Genomic DNA, 16,559 nt, shown 5'->3' on the forward strand with positions numbered 1-16,559 from the left:
CTCACCAGAGCGTCCTATAGCAATGACTCATAGGGAAAAAATTCTTATCCATCCAAATTTCCGTCACTGCAGGTATCTTGAAGCCGCGGGAGGGACGCGGTAACAGCGCGGCAAGGCTGCAGGAGAAGAAGGTTGTAGTAGAGAAAGTGACATCATAATGGGCGGGGCTCCTTCCCCGCAGCATCCGCCGGCCGCAGTATAACCCGGAAGGGACTGCGGGGCAGAGGAGGAACCGCCGCTTCCAAGGGTAGCGGTGCAGCCGGGAGTGGCGAAGGGTGGCGAGAGGGGCGGGGTCTGCCTTGTAAACAGACAGTATGGCCACGGCCGGCGGCCTAGGGGTCCTGCAGGGCTGCAGCGTCCGCTTGGCGACTGCTTACTTGGCCCGGTTGGGTCAGGGTTTGGTGGCGGGAGGGTCGGGGCAGAGAATGGGTTCAGCATCCTGGCGTCGCTGCTGGGCTTCCTCGAGTGCTGGGTCAGGCCCCAGAAGGAGTTACGGTTCGGAGGCAAAAGGCGAGGAGGAGCTGAAAGTCCGATACCTGGAGGAGGAGAGTAAAGGTGACGGGGGGTGGGGGTGGGGGGAGGAAGGGAGAAGGGGGGAGCGGGGGAGAGAGGGAGAGACAGATAGACGGACACAGACAACCACACAGAGCTTGTCTCTTGGATAGAGTTAGAATATTCCTTTACCTCATTGTGGCTGAGAAGTGACTCCAGGTTCTTAAAGATGATGCCAGTAGAATGCATGCTCTGCCTTGCGAGTCTAGGACCTGACTACAAACTGTGTATTTCTGTTGACCGTGAACTAGCCTAGAAAAATCACCACCGCTTAAAGGTACATAACCAAGTAAGACTTCTTCGTAGTACAGCACCCCATGAAGATTGTGACCTGCTTAAATTGAGGGAGGAAGAGGCTCCCTTTTGGTGAAATCACAGAGCCATGAAATATTCATGTTGAATTTTTATACTGGAAGACTAGGTAAAATGATTTACACATTAGGTTTGGAGTTCAGCAAGGAATTTGATAAAAGCCCCTAAAATAGTCTTGAAGGAAGAAAGAGGTGTAGGTCAGGTAGTATAGTTATTTTTATTCATTAGAACGTGTTGATTTTTGGATATATATCCTGGAGGAAGGTAGTTAAGTGGGGTTCTGTGTAAACCTTGATGTTTCCAACCGTTTTGTAAGTGACTTGAAGACCTTGATGTTATAGTTATCAAATTTAGAAACTATGGGAGCTGAGAGGGTTAGCTATTTTGTTGAAGGATCAAATCATGATCTAGAAATGTGTTAGTGAAAGCTCAGAGCTAATATAATTCAGTTTAACGTGGGTAAAATATTATACTTATTACTTCAAGGATCTGTAATGCCATCAATGTGTATACTTAAAAAACCCAACTTTTATTATGAACTTAATTACCAACAGACAGTTATATTCAGTACACAAAGCACAAAAAATAGGATTATATAAGAAAATGTGAATTTGAAACTTTTTAAAGTGTATGTTAATTTGACATTGTAGTAACAAAACTGTCCTGCTTTCCTGTGTCCTTTTCTTAACTTCCACGGTTGTCTGTTTTTGGAATGTTTTTGTTGATTCTCTTTGCAATCTTTTTTTTTTCTTGCAACTCTGTTACTACCCACCAACTCTCTGGATGCAGTAGATCCCTTCCTTTATAACAAATAATGTTTCAGTCAAAACAAATCTACATTCACTGTGTTTGAGAATGCATGGCACATTCTTAGTAAATGAATATGGGTGCTTTTTTAAATATATATTTATTTATTTTCAGTTTTCAACATTCATTTCCATAAGTTTTAAATTTTCTTGTCCCCCCTCCCTCCTCGCTCCCCAAGATGGCATGCAATTCGATATGTGCTCTACGCATATATTCCCATCTATTAAACACATTTTCACATTAGTCATGTTGCATAGAAGAATTATAAGAAACGGAAAAACCATGAGAAAGAAAACAAAACATAAAAGGGGCTGCTTCATTCTGCATTCTGACTCCATAGTTCTTTCGCTGGATGTAGATGGCATTTTCCATCATGACTCCTTTGGAAAAGTTTTAGGTCCTTGAATTGCTGAGAAGGGCTAAGTTTATCAAAATCAGTCCTCTTACAGCGTGGCTGTTACTGCATACAATGTTCTCCTGGTTCTGCTCCCTTCACTCTGCATCAGTTCATTTAAGTCTTTCCAGGTTTTCCCTGAAGTCCATCTGCTCATCACTTCTTATAGCACAATAGTTTTCCATTACATTCATCTACTGCAACTTGTTCAGCCAGTCTCCAGTTGATGGGTATCCCCCCTATTTCTAATTCTTGGCCACCACAAAAAAAAAAAAAAAACTGCTATAAATATTTTTGTACATGTGGTACCTTTTCTCATTTTTATGATCTCTTTGGGATACAACCCTTGAAGTGGTATTGCTGGGTCAAAGGGAATGCACATTTTTATAGCCCTTTGGGGCTTCCAAATTGCTCTCCAGAATGATTGGATCAGCTCACAGCTCCACCAACAATGAATTAGTGTTCCAACTTCCCCACATTTTCTCCACCATTTCTTATTTCCCTGTTTTGTCATGTTAGCCAATCTGGTAGGTGTGATGTGGTAGCTCAGAGTTGTTTTGATTTGCATCTCTCTAGTCAATAGTGATTTAGAGAATTTTTTCATATGACTATAGATAGCTTTAATTTCTTTCTCTGAAAACTGCCTGTTCATATCCTTTGCCCATTCATCAATTGGGGAATGAATTGTATTCTTGTAAATTTGACTCAGTTCTCTATATATTTTGGAAATGAGGCCTTTATCAGAGACACTGGTTGTAAAAATTCCCAGTTTTCTGCTTCCCTCCTAATCTTGGTTGCACTGGCTTTGTGCAAAAACTTTTCAATTTAATGTAATCAAAATTATCCATTTTGCATTTCATAATGTTCTCTATCTCTTGTTTGGTCATAAATTCTACCATTCCCCATAAATCTGACAGATAAGCTATTCCTTGTTCCCCTAATTTGTTTATAGTATCAGCTTTTATACCTAGATCATGTACCATTTGTACTTTATTATGGTATACGGTGTCAGATGTTAGTCTATGCCCAGTTTCTGCCATACTGTTTTTCATTTTTCCCAGCAGTTTTTGTCAAACAATGAATTCTTATCCCAGAAGGTGGAGTCTTCGGGTTTATCAAACAGTAGGTTGCTATAATCATTGACTACTGTGTCTTGTGTATGTGACCAATTCCATTGATCTGCTGCTCTATTTCTTAGCTGGTACCAGGTGGTTTTGATGATAGCTGCCATATAATACAATTTAAGATCTAGTATGGCTAGACCACCTTCCCTAGCATTTCTTTCCATTAATTCCCTTGATATACTGGACCTTTTGTTCATCCAGATGAATTTTGACATTATTTTTTCTAGCTCTATAAAATAATTTTTTGGTAGTTTGATTGATATGGCATTGAATAAATAAATTAATTTAGGTAGAATTGTCATTTTTATTATATTAGCTCAGGCTACCCATGAGCAGCTGATGTTTTTCCAGTTATTTAGATCTGACTTTATTTGTGTGAAAAGTATTTTGTAATTGTGTTCATATAGTCCCTGGGTTTGCTTTGGCAGGTAGACTCCCAAATATTTAATAGTGTCTACAGTAACTTTAAATGGAATTTCTCTTCCTATCTCTTGCATTTGGGCTTTGTTAGTAATGTATAGAAAGGCAGATAATTTATGTGGGTTTATTTTATATCCTGCAACTTTGCTAAAGTTGTTTATTATTTCAAGTAGTTTTCTACTTGATTCTCTAGGATTCTCTATCATCATATCATCTGTGAAGAGTGATAACTTAGTTTCTTCTTTGCCTATTCTAATGTAATAACAGTGATGCTTGCAGCTACTGTGGAGGTGTAAGGCCAATAACACCAGCACACAGGAGGGCTGCTAGCACAGGTTCTTTGATCTGCTTTTCTAAGGAAAGCAACTTTAAGGGGTTTACAATCTCACTTTAATTAAATATACATATATCATTCACTTAATTCAGGGAAAAAATCAACACCCAAGCAGAAATTATATAAACAGAGCAAATAACACAAATCAGCAGCCAGGGCTTCTGTCTGTCCATAGCAATACATACATAGTTACCAGAGAGAGAGAAGCACCAACATCTAGGTTTTCAAAGCTGGGGGGGCTCCCTAATGGCTACCCAGAGTCTTGTTTGGTGAAGTCACAGGAATGCTTTTCAAATGAGTGAGCCCCCAAAACAAAATGCTAACATCAGAGTATATATACCCTTCTTCAGGGTCAGAGGGTGTCATAACCATGTGACTCAAACTCATGTGATGTAGGCTTTCTCGTGACTTAAGCAGGTCATCAAAGACTCTTGATTCAATCAAAGACTCAATCAAAGGCACTTGATTGCCTTAGTCCTGAGAAGCACTTCAAATGAAAAAAGAGTGAAAAGTCCCACTTTGCTTGCTATTACATCTAATTCCTTCAATTTCTTTTTCTTCTCCTATTGCTAACACTAACATTTCTAGTACCATATTGAATAACAGTGGTGATAATGGACATCTTTGTTTCACAACCCTGATCTTATTGGAAATGCATCCAGCTTATCAGCATTACATATAATGCTTGCTGATGGTTTTAGGTAGATGCTATTTATCATTTTAAGGAAGGCTCCATTTATTCCTATACTCTTCAGTGTTTTTAATAGGAATGGGTGTTGTATTTTGTCAAAAGTTTTTTCTGCATCTATTGAGATAATCATATAGTTTCTGTTAGTTTTGTGCTTGATATAATCAGTTATGCCGATAGTTTTCCTAATATTGAACCAGCCTTGTATTCCTGGTATAAATCCTACCTGATCATAGTATATTATTCTCATGATGAGTTGCTATAATCTTTTTGCTGATAGTTAATTTAAAATTTTCATGTCTACATTCATTAGGGAAATTGGTCTACAATTTTCTTTCTCTGTTTTGGCTCTTCCTGATTTAGGTATCAGTACCATATTTGTGTCATAAAAAGAATTTAGGAGGACTCCTTCTTCACCAATTTTCCCAAATAGTCTATATAGTATTGGAATTAATTGTTCTTTAAATGTCTGTTAGAATTTGCTTGTAAATCCATCTGGCCCTGGAGAGTTTTTCCTAAGGAGTTCATTGATGGCTTGTTCGATTTCTTTTAATGAGATGGGGTTATATAAGTATTTTACTTCCTCTTCTGTTAATCTGGGCAATTTATATTTTTGTAAATATTCATCTATTTCACTAAGATTGTCAAATTTGTGGGCATACAATTGGGCAAAATAATTCCTAATTATTGTTTTAATTTCCTCTTCATTGGAGGTAAATTCACCCTTTTCATTTTTGATAGTGGTAATTTGGTTTTCTTTTTTTAAAATCAAATTAACCAAAGGTTTATCAATTTTATTGTTTTTTTTTTCATAAAACCAGCTCTTTTATTTCAGTAGTTTAATTGAGTTCAGTTTTATTAATTTCTCCTTTGGTTTTCAGTATTTCTGATTTGGTATTTAATTGGGGATTTTCAATTTGTTCTTTTTCTAGCTTTTTCAGTTGCATGTCCAATTCATTGATCGCTTTCTGTATTTTATTCATGTAAGCATTCAGAGATGTAAAACTTCCCCTAAACACTGCTTTCACTGCATCCCATAAGTTTTAGTATGTTGTCTCATCATTGTCATTCTCTCGAATGAAGTCATTGATTGTTTCTATGATTTGTTGTTTGACCCACTTATTCTTTAGGATTAGATTATTTAGTTTCCAATTAAATTTTAGTCTATCTTTACATGGCCCTTCGTTACATATAATTTTTATGTGAGTACTCTTTTCATTGATGCATGTAGTACCTTGTACATAGAGGTATACATATTGAAATTGAATTTAAAACATGTTACAAGCCCTTTCTATAGGTACACAATTTTTAAGATAAGCTGTGGTTGTAAGATTATTCTGTAGCCAACCTGGTGATGAACTTCTTGGAATTTAGCTATGTTGAATTAAGCAATCAGCATATATGCCATCGCTGAAACAAACAAATACTAAAGTATGAAAGTCCTGGAGAAGGCTAAGCTAGACAACTTCACAGGAAATATATTTACAATTTTAGGTGGGTGCATCTTTAACATGACTCAACAGTGTGACATAGCTACTAAAAAGTAATACAATATTTGCACGACTATTATGTGATGTCAGAACTAAAATCAATAAGTGAAATTAAAGGGAGACAGTTTAACTCAATTTAAATAAGAGCCTTCTAACAATTGCAGCTGTTTAAAAAATGGAGTTTACTGTCTTGTGGAAAATCATTTTTCCTTTCATTGGGAACTTTTATTAATATAAAATGCTTCAGAAATTTTTAATACATGGGAAAGAGTCCATGTTAATATTTTCTGTATTGTTTCAATTTTAGCATATATGTTGTTGAAAGGAATGCAGCGTTTAGATGATCATTTGTAGGGAACAAATGATCTCTTTTTTGAGATTCGCATATGGGATGGGCTAAACTATGTGAGTGTTATGAGTGGGCTTAATGCCTTATTAGGTTCTGTGTTTAGACAAAATGAAGCACTTGTCTCTGAACAGTTAAGAAAAGATTTACTTAGTTCTGATAGAGCAAGAATATATAAGGAGAGGATCCTTAGGTTTGGCTCTTGAGGAGAGGGGTCATTTCTCTCTCCAACAGGACAGGGTTGCATGCTTGGTATTAGGAATGTACCAAATCTGAAGGGTGGTGTGTGGGAACTTTTTTTGCCCCTAAGAGACTAGGAAGCCACTTCAACACAGGCAAGAGGCTACCAGGAAGCGGGTCCGGACAGCCCCAGATTCAGCTTACCCCTGGTCCGGTCAGCTCCCTGCTTTGTCACCTTTTAGGGAAAATCTAACCCAATACATATTTGGGGAGAGTGGTAGTAACAGTAGTTTAGTTTGGCTGAAACAAAAGTGCATGACATCAGTTAACCAACATTCGTTAAATGTTTATTACTCCCTTTAGGGAGTAATGTGATGTAAATCTAGAAAAGTAGATTGGGACTAGCCTTAAGAAATAGGCTAAGGGATTTGCATTTTATTCTAGAAATAATAGGAACTCATTCAATAGGAAGACATTTTTTGCGTAGGGGAGTGACACCGTCAGACCTGGGCCTTTGTAGAGGACTGATTGGAGAGAGGAGAGCAGGGTCATGATTTAAGAGATGGTAAGAAAATGCAACAGTGACGTTTGCCATTGATTGGCTGGGGTAGAGGGGTGGCGAGAGGATGGTGAATCTTGGTGACTGGAAGGATGGTGGTGCCTTCCACAAAAACAGAGAAAGTTGGGTGATGTTGGGTTTCGAGGACAAGGTAATGAGTTCTGGTATTGGAATTTGAGATAGATGAAAATTGAATGTACCGGAGTAAATGAGATCATCAAGAGTGTAGAAAGAAAAGAGGATTCAGGATAGGGCCTTCAACGGACATTCACATTTAGGAAGCAGGAGGAGGATGATGATCCAGTAAAGGAGTGGCCAGATAGTTAATTAGGAGAACAGTGCCGTGTAATCCAAGGGAGGAGAGTATAAAGATTCAGTTCAATAAACTTTTAATAGAGAAATAGGTATATAGTATTACATTATGATACAAAAGTAAAAATGAAACTGTTGCATCCTCCAAGGAGCTAACATTTTGCTGAAGGGGTACACCCTATATATTAAATAAATGCAAAGTATATACTAATCAATACAAAGTAATTTCAAGAAAGAGAGGCCGTTATCAACTGGAAGGTAGAGATTAAAAAAAAGTCCTCATGTAAAAGGTATTACCTGAGCTGCACTTTGAAGAAAGATTCTTTCGGGTAGAGGAGGTGGAGTCTATTCCAGACATAGAAGGATATAGCAAATAAGGGTGCAAGACATAGGATGCAAAAGGCAAATGAGCAGGAGGTGAAATGTTTCCTAATGGAATAGATAGTAGACCAATGTAATAGAATGGAGATTACATAATAGGGAATAATATGAAATTAAGCTGGACAGGGAGATGAGCATCATCATATTGTGGTGGGCCTTAGATGCCAGATTAAATAAAACATTTTATGCTTTTTTTCAAACATTTTTATTTGAAGTTTTGAGTTCCAAATTCTGTTCCTCCCTCCCTGAGACTGTAAGCAATCCGATATTGTTTATGTATGTGCAATTATGTAAAATATTTCCATATTAGTCATTTTGTATAAGAAGACTTGAATAAAAGAAAAAACAAAAGAAAGTGAAAAATAGCATGCTTTATTCTGTATTCAATCAATAAGTTCTTTCTCTGAAAGCAGATAGCATCATTAGTCCTCTGGGATTGACCTGGATAATTGTATTGCTGAGAATAGCTAAGTCATTCACAATTCTCTATTGAACAGTAATCCTGTTACTGTGTACAATGTTCTCCTTCACTTCACTGTTCATCTGTTCATGTAAATCATTACAGGTTTTTCTGAAATCATCCTGATTGTCATTTCTTACAGCACAATAATATTCTTTCAGAATCATATGCCACAGCTTATTTAGCTATTCCTCAATTGATGGACATCCCTTTGATTTCCAATTCTTAGCCAGTACAAAAAGAGCTGCTATAAACCTTTTTGTACAAATAGATCCCTTTCCCCTTTTTTGTATGTCTTTGGGATATAGACCTAGTAGTGATATTGCTGATTCTGGATCAAAGGGTATGCCCAGTTTTATAGCCCTTTGCATAGTTCAGGTTGCTCTCCATAATAGTTTGGATCAGTTCACAACTCCACCAACAGTGCATTAGTGTCCCAGTTTTCCCACATCCCCTCCATCATTCAGCAGTTCCTTTTTTGTCACATTAGCCACTCTGATAGGTATATCTGAAGGTGCTACCTCAGAGTTTTTTTTATATTTGTATTTCTCTGATCAGTAGTGATTTAGAGCATTTTTTTCATATGACTATGGATAGCTTTGATTTCTTTGTCTGAAAACTGCCTGTTCATATTCTTTGACCATTTCTTTGACCAGTCTGCATTTATCATTTGGGGAATGACTTATATTTTTATAAATTTGACCCAGTTCTCTATATGTTTTAAAAATGATGTCTTTATCGGAGACACTTGTTGCAGAAAATTTCCCTGTTTTCTGCTTTCCTTCTACAGTAATTTTGGTTTCATTGGTTTTGTTTGTGCAAAATCATTTTATATAATCAAAATTTATTTTTTTAATTTATAATTCCAAAATTTCACATTTTGTAATGCTCTCTGTATCTTCTTTGGTGCTAAATTCTTCCCTTATCTATAAATCTGACAGATAAACTATTCCATGCTCTCTTTAATTTGCTTATGGTATCACTCTTTATGTGTAAATCATGTACCCATTTTGATCTTATCTTGGTATGTGGTATGAGATGTTGGTCTATGCCATATTTTTTCCGGTTTTCCCAGCAGTTTTCATCAAAAGCTTGGATCTTTGGGTTTATCATATACTAGATCACTATTGTCATTTACTATATTATGTACTATAATTTGTGCCTAATCTATTCCACTGATTTACTACTCTATTTCTTAGCCAGTACCAGATTGTTTTAATAATTACCACTTTATAATACAGTTTGAGATCTGGTATGGCTAGACCTCCTTCTTTTGCATTTTTAACCCATTGATTCCCTTGTTGTCCTTTAGTTTTTGTTCTTCCAGATGAATTTTGTTATTTTTTCTAGTTCTATAAAATAATTTTTAGATAGTTTGATTGGTACAACATCAAATAAATGTATTAATTTAGGTAGAATTGTCATTTTTCTTATATTGGCTTGGCTTACCCATGAGGAATTAATATTTTTCTAATTTTTTAGATCTGATTTTATTTGCGAGAAAGTGTTTTATAGTTTTGTTCATACAGTTCCTGGATTTGTCTTGGCAGGTAGACTCCCAAGTATTTTGTATTGTCTACAGTTATTTTAAATGGAATTTCTCTATCTCTTGCTTCTGGACTTTGTTGATAAACATTTTATACTTTTAAAGACAATAGCCACTGAAAATTTTTTGAGTAGGGGAGTAACATGATCAGATCTGAATTTTCAGAATATTGGTAGCTGTGTGGAGCATGGATTGTGGAGGAAAGAAACTGGAAGCATGAAAAACAGGAAGTGATAAAAACCTGAATTAGGTTATAAGCTCGTTGAGTTAGAAGGGGGATAGAATTGAGAGGTGTTTAGGAGATAGAATTATTTGAGTGAGAGGGAAGAGTCAAGGTGACTTCTTGATTTTGGATCGTGGTGACTTAGAAAGAAAGTGATATCAACAAAACTAAGAAAGTATAAAGGAAGATTGACACTTTTTTGGAAAATATAATGATTTTTTATTTTGAATATGTTAAGTTTGAGGTGCTTTAGGGGCATCCAGGTGAACATATTCAGCAGGAAGTTGGCAGGGCATTGTTAGAATTTAGGGGAGGTTAGGACTGGAGAACAATGTTCCAGCAAAGTGGAATGAGAGTGAATAGTCAGACAGATAGGAGGAGACCCAAGAAACAGTGATGAGAAAGACTCCAGTGCCATCATCAATGGTCCTATTTTTCCATAGCTCTGCCAGCACTGAATCATTGAATTTGATAATTTTTTAACAATCTGTAGCAATTTAATGAGCATATGGTGGGATCTTAGAGTTGTTTTTCATTTACATGTTTATTTGAGAATTTTTATGAATTCTATTCATGGTTTTAATCATGTTATTTTTTTGTTTTTTGTTTTTCATCTCCTCAGACTTGAAGCCATGAATGAATTGGAAATTGGGGAGACATGCTAGCCGTCTTCATATATTTGACAGATTGTTATTTGGAAGATGGATTCTTTATTTGCTTGGTTCAGGAAGATAGAACTAAGAAATAAGGCATAGAAGTTACAGGGAGAAGGTACATTTTGGTTTGATGCATTAGGGGTAAATTTCCTAACAATTAGATCTACCAGTAATTAGAATGGGTTTCTATGTTTTCGCCATTATTGGAGATTTTTCAAGTAGATGCTAGTTGGTTACTTGTTTAACATCAGTTAATCAGCCAGGTACTTTGCTAAGTGCTAGGGATAGAAAGACAAAAATTAAATCTTCCCTGCTCTCAGTAGCTTATATTCTCTTGAGAAAAGAAACCATAGTATATTCAAAATAAATATACACCAAATACAAGGTAAATTTTTTTTAATAGGGAATCAGAGCTGGAAGGTGAGACTTAGGCTTCAGGAAAGGAACTGAACTTTGAAGATAGCTAAGGATTCTGGAATGCAGAGATAAGGGAGTATATTGTAGGTTTGGAGGACAAACTGCAGTGTCCTGTATGAGTGTAGCGCCAATGTGATACAGTGCCTACGGTGGCTATGAATATGTTGGTGTAGTTCTGAATCACAGAATATAGTAGACTCTCCATATGGAAGACAGAACCAAAACATTTATTGAAACACCAGAAAGCCAAATCCATCATAGCAACAAAGAAATTTATACTCTTTAGCAATGCAGGGGTCACCTACATCCTCAAGCCTCTCTCTGTTAGGGCCTTCCCACAAAGGCAAAATCACTCCCTCTCTTGCTCTCACAAGCTGCTGCTCTTTGTCTCTCCCCCAGCTCTGACTACTCTGTCTTGCTGCCCCTCAGCTCTGCTCCACCCTTCTTGCTCTACCCCCTCATGCTCCACCCATTGAGCAAGCGCTTCCCACCACAGGCTCATGTGACTCAGACTTCCATGTGACTCAAGCAGGTAATGGATGGGAAAGATCTTCCCATTGCATTAACAATACATTAACAGTGTATTCAATACATTAATAATACAACTAGGCATGGCAAGAAGGCCAGGTTAGCTTAGTGGAAGAGTAGGTGAATGCACAATGTGCCTGGAAAGGTGGAAAGGTAAGTTGAAGCCAGATTGTGAAGAACTTAAATGCCAAACAGCAATTTAAAAAAAACTGATCCTAGAAGTAATATGGGGCTGTGACATGGTCGTATTTTTGCTTTAGGAATATAACTAATGCAGCTGTTGTAGAGGGATTGTCGGGGGGAGAGACAAGATAGGGAAATCAGATAGGCTATTTCAGTTGTCCAAGTAATAAGGGGATGAGATACAGTGGTAGCCAAGTGAATGGAAAGAACAGGGTGAAAGTGAGTGATATTGTGGGAGGATAATATTTAAGATTTGGCAACTGATTGGATGATAAATAATGAGTTGTTGAGCATGACTCAGAGACTAAACCTGGGAAGGATACTGGTGCCTGTAATGGCAGAAGGGAAATTCAAAAGAGGGATGAGTTTTTAGGGAAAGGTAATAAGTTTATTTTGGACATACTGAAGTTGAGATGTCTAGGGGCCATCCGTTTTCACATCCAATAGACTATTCATAATGTAGGACTGGTACTTAGAGACTCTAGGCATGGTCACAAAGCTCTGGTAGTCATCAGCATAGAGATAGTGAGTTCATTGAAAGAGTATGTAGAAAGAAGAGAGAGGCCTCAAGACAGAATCTTGGGATGTACCATATTTAGGAAATGGAATATGAATGATGATCCAGCAAAGGAAGCTGAGAAGAACAAGAGCTGTGCTGTGAAAACCTAGAGAAGAAAAAGGATCCAAGAAAGGTTGGTCAGGAGGAGATGAGAAAGGTCTCCATGCCAGAGAAAATGCCTAGAACCAAAAGATAGAGTGGATTGTTTGGGGAATAGTAAGGAGCCTAGTGTCACAGGAGATACAAATCCTTACTTAAGTATCAGACTTAGAAAATTAGAAGACACAAAAAGTAATGTATGATACCATGAGATAACAACAACAAAAAATTAAAGTAAGGCCAAGAGCCTTACAAAGCAGTAATTTTCAAAATAATATGATACTGGTTAAAAAGAAGAGATGTCAATCAGTGGAACCTATTAGGTACACAGCAAATAGAAAGAAAAGAACCTACCAGTATGGTGTTTAGTAAACCCAAAGACTCCAGCTATTGTGTTAAGAATTCACTATCTGATAAAAACTGCTAAAATCCCACTTTCCAGTGTTTCCCAGCCTGTCTTAATTGTATGCTTCCCCTGTTGATTATTTTCTGTTTATCCTGTGCATTGTTCATATTTGTTTGCATGCTGTCCTCTCCCATTAGATTGTAAACTTCTTGAGAGCAGGGACTGTTTTTTGCCTTTCTTTGCATAGCATAGTGCCTGGTACATCATGGGTGGCTAATAAATACTTATTGACTGACTCTCATTCTACTTGTAAGATCATTTTTAACTCTTACTTAATTTCTTTGGGTATTTGTAATGGACCTTGTGGCCAGGTGAGTTTTTCTTTGAATATTTGTTGTCTTTTGGAATTATTTTATTTCTTCTCAGTTTGTGTATTGAGCATCCCTGACCCTGTAATAGCTCTTTAGGATGGGTTTTTGTTTTGTTTTTGTTTTATTGTTTACTATTCTTCCAGCCTTACTAAATAGGGGTTTTATATTACAGAAAGGCTTTGTAGAGGCAACTTGTTTGGTCCCTATTTTGTATTTCCTTGGGTCTTGCTGCTGCTTTCTCGAGATGTATGTAGTGTTATGTTCATAAAGGATCTCAGGCAGCTCAGGATGGGGACCTGCAAATTCCAGAACAGGAAAAGCTATCTGATCTAGAAGAATTTTTGTTGCAGCTATTGTAGGCAAGGCCCTAAAGCCAGCACCTTTATAGATTAGGGTGTTGGATTTAGAGCCCTGCCTACAGTGCCCCCTGTTGTTTACTTTTGCAAGCTCCAGACCCTGTTTTTGGTTCTGTATGTCACAACTTTAGGATTGACTATGGTTTGGGGCTGCTAGCACCAGCCCCTGTCTGCTGTCTGACGTGCTCTTCATGTTCAGGGGGACTGAACTTATGGCTTATCCTCTAAATAGAGCTTCTAGTCCTGGTTACTCAACTGTAGGCCTCTGAGCTGGACATTAAATTTGAGAATCTGTTCTAGTGTCCATCTCACTCAGCTTCTACTTGCTTCTGTTACTGGTCCTTGACCAATATATCACCTCAGTCTAGGTCTTTTAGCTCCTTTAGATGGATTGCTTTACTTGGACTATAGCTTCAGGGCCCCTCTGAAGTCTGCACTAGTTCTTCATACTAGGCTCAAGCTATACCACTACAAGCTAGCTCCCGTTTCTGTTTCTGTACAGTCAGGTTCAGTCCCTAGTGGGTCTGCAGGGATACCTTGCCCTGGAAGGCATACTTCTACAGGTGTGCTCTAGGTGCTGTCGTCTCCTAAGTTTGTGCTATATCTGCAACTGATCTCTGGGATTAAAGAGCTATAACTCTGGGCTGGCTCATGTTCCCTGCTTCTTGGGCTGGAAAAGTGACTCTGTGTTTCTCATTGGATTTCATGATCACTACTTGACTTGGCACTCTTCTTAGATCATTGATTAATTGATTGTAGGGTTAACTGCTTCTTGCTTTTTTTGTCATCTCAGGTTTTTTTTAAAATAAGGTGTTGAAAGAGCCTCCAGGTTGTGTGATCAACAAGATGCAGACATTTTCTTTGATTCTCATGATTTATCTCCAACCCCGCTAAAATAAGAATTGTCATGACATAAACTTAAATGTAGCTGCCCCTATCTTTACATCACTATTTTATGGCAGGAAGCAGCAGAACTCAACTTGGGTCCCTCCTCTATCATCCAACTCCTGAAGAGGAGATTGAACTATAGTAAAATAGAACCTTGCTCTTCCTAAGGTGGTATCATGCATGCTGTATTACAGCAGCGCTCAGCCAGAAAACTTAAGGATCAGAGTAAAATGGGGTAGAGCCTGTGTGGGATATGCATGTGTGTGTATGTGTGTGTCCATTAGGCCTTAAAGAAAAGAGAATAGCATCCAGCTAAGACTTTTTTGTCCCTCCTTCCCTTCCACATCCCCAGTAGTCACTTGGGGGACAAACTGACGCCAGCAAAAAAGTGAATTTCTTAGCCTGAGAAGGGACTGAGAGAGTTATGAAATCCAACTCTCCAGGGATCCACTGTGAAAGGGGAAGGGCTCTGAAAGTGAGCAGAAGGAAAATATAAAGAAAAAAGATTGAAATAATATAAGATTTCATGGGGAAGAAAATAGTTTAAAAACTTGAGCAACAGCAGATAAACCAACAAGGAAGGGAATATGTACTCTAGTACACCTAAATTAGTCCAAACATTTCTGAACAGATATTGCAAGACAAAGTAAAATGAATCAACACCTGATGAAATGGGGGACTTTGTGGATTCCCAAGAGAGTTTGGAACCACAGCAGAATGTTTCCAGATAGTCCAAGGGAGAAATAAGAATCGTGGAAGCAGAATTTATTGGTCTATGCAACAGAAATAATTGGCAGAATAGAAAATGTGAATCCACAGTGGTGAGTCTTACCAAATAAACAAGGGAGAACAATTGACTGGGAGAACAAAGACAAATAAAGAATAATCTGAAAAAATAGAAGGGAAAAGCAGTTTTGTTAGGTCAAATCATCTCTATACAGAGAAAACATAATGATCTCAAAGAGGTAGAATATGTAGAGAGAACTTACCCAAAAAAAGCTGACAAGTCAAAAAACCTGAACATCGTAATGTAGCAAATAATGTGAGAAAACGTCTAAGAATTTCTGAGCAAAAAACAAAATGCTAATCGAAAAGAGTCCACAAATTACAGGAGAAGCAACATGGTACAGATTCCTAGACACACAGTGGTTAAATTTAGCCATTCCAATGATACTTAACAAATTGTGGATGTGACTTGGTGAAAGAACTTTCAGTATGAAGGAAAGGGGAAAAAAAACTAAACTAGGAAGAGAAAGATACCTATGGGGTTCCAAACCACACCTACAGAAGCCACCAAAAAATATCAAGAGGGACCACTGATAGATTTTTGTCTAAAAGTAAACAAGAAGAAAAGGGTGAAAGCAGAAGACAAGTGAAAGTGGAAGATTAGGCCTGCAATCCTGTGGACTAAAACTCCCAAGACCCTACAAACAGGTGGGTCAATGTTTTTTGAGAGGATTGAACTGCAGAGTAGGAGGGCCCATAAAAGAAGAAAGGAGAGGAAGAAAACAGAAGGTAATGGTATACCCCAATCAAGGTAATGGTAAACAATGAGGGGGAAAATAACTCCTTTAGTTTCTAAGGCAAAAGAGAATCTAAAGGAGAGTGGGTGAGGTGGTGGAGTGAGTAATTGAAACAAAGGGAAAGAAAGGGGCAAATCTCAGTTAATTGGTGGTGGTGGGGTCCAAGTGAAAAGCAGTGGGGGGACAGAGATGCTGTATAAAACCATAGGTGACAGATATTTTGTCTTGGTAGAGGAAGACCTTACAATGGGTATAATTTACAGGAATTAGATACATAGAGAAACCATTACCTTTGAGAGAGGTAGTGTTTCCATGGACACCCTCAGGGGATGGGTGATAACAAACAACTCCCGGGGCAACTGACAGGAAGGTAGAAGGGCATGGAGCCTGAGAGGAGATTTCATGGCACACAGTAAAGAAAATAAGTAAAGGGAAGTAAACCACATAATCCGGGACATGTGAACATTTCTACTACAAGGCAATATCTTCTCTAATTCCTGTAGGA

The 16,559-nt window shown here is 37.8% G+C and overlaps 1 protein-coding gene across 1 annotated transcript in view; it reads left to right on the plus strand.

Moving 5' to 3' along the window:
* Positions 1-218: 218 nt before the first annotated feature.
* AUH (AU RNA binding methylglutaconyl-CoA hydratase) overlaps positions 219-16,559 on the plus strand; it is a 254,386-nt gene continuing 238,045 nt past the window's right edge. The window contains exon 1 of the mRNA XM_036739162.1: positions 219-555. Coding sequence (XP_036595057.1) covers positions 315-555 — 241 coding nt within the window. The 5' untranslated portion in view covers positions 219-314. The remainder of the gene's footprint in view (positions 556-16,559) is intronic.

The sequence above is a fragment of the Trichosurus vulpecula genome, chromosome 9, assembly GCF_011100635.1.
Source record: "Trichosurus vulpecula isolate mTriVul1 chromosome 9, mTriVul1.pri, whole genome shotgun sequence".
Taxonomy (NCBI): Eukaryota; Metazoa; Chordata; class Mammalia; order Diprotodontia; family Phalangeridae; genus Trichosurus; species Trichosurus vulpecula.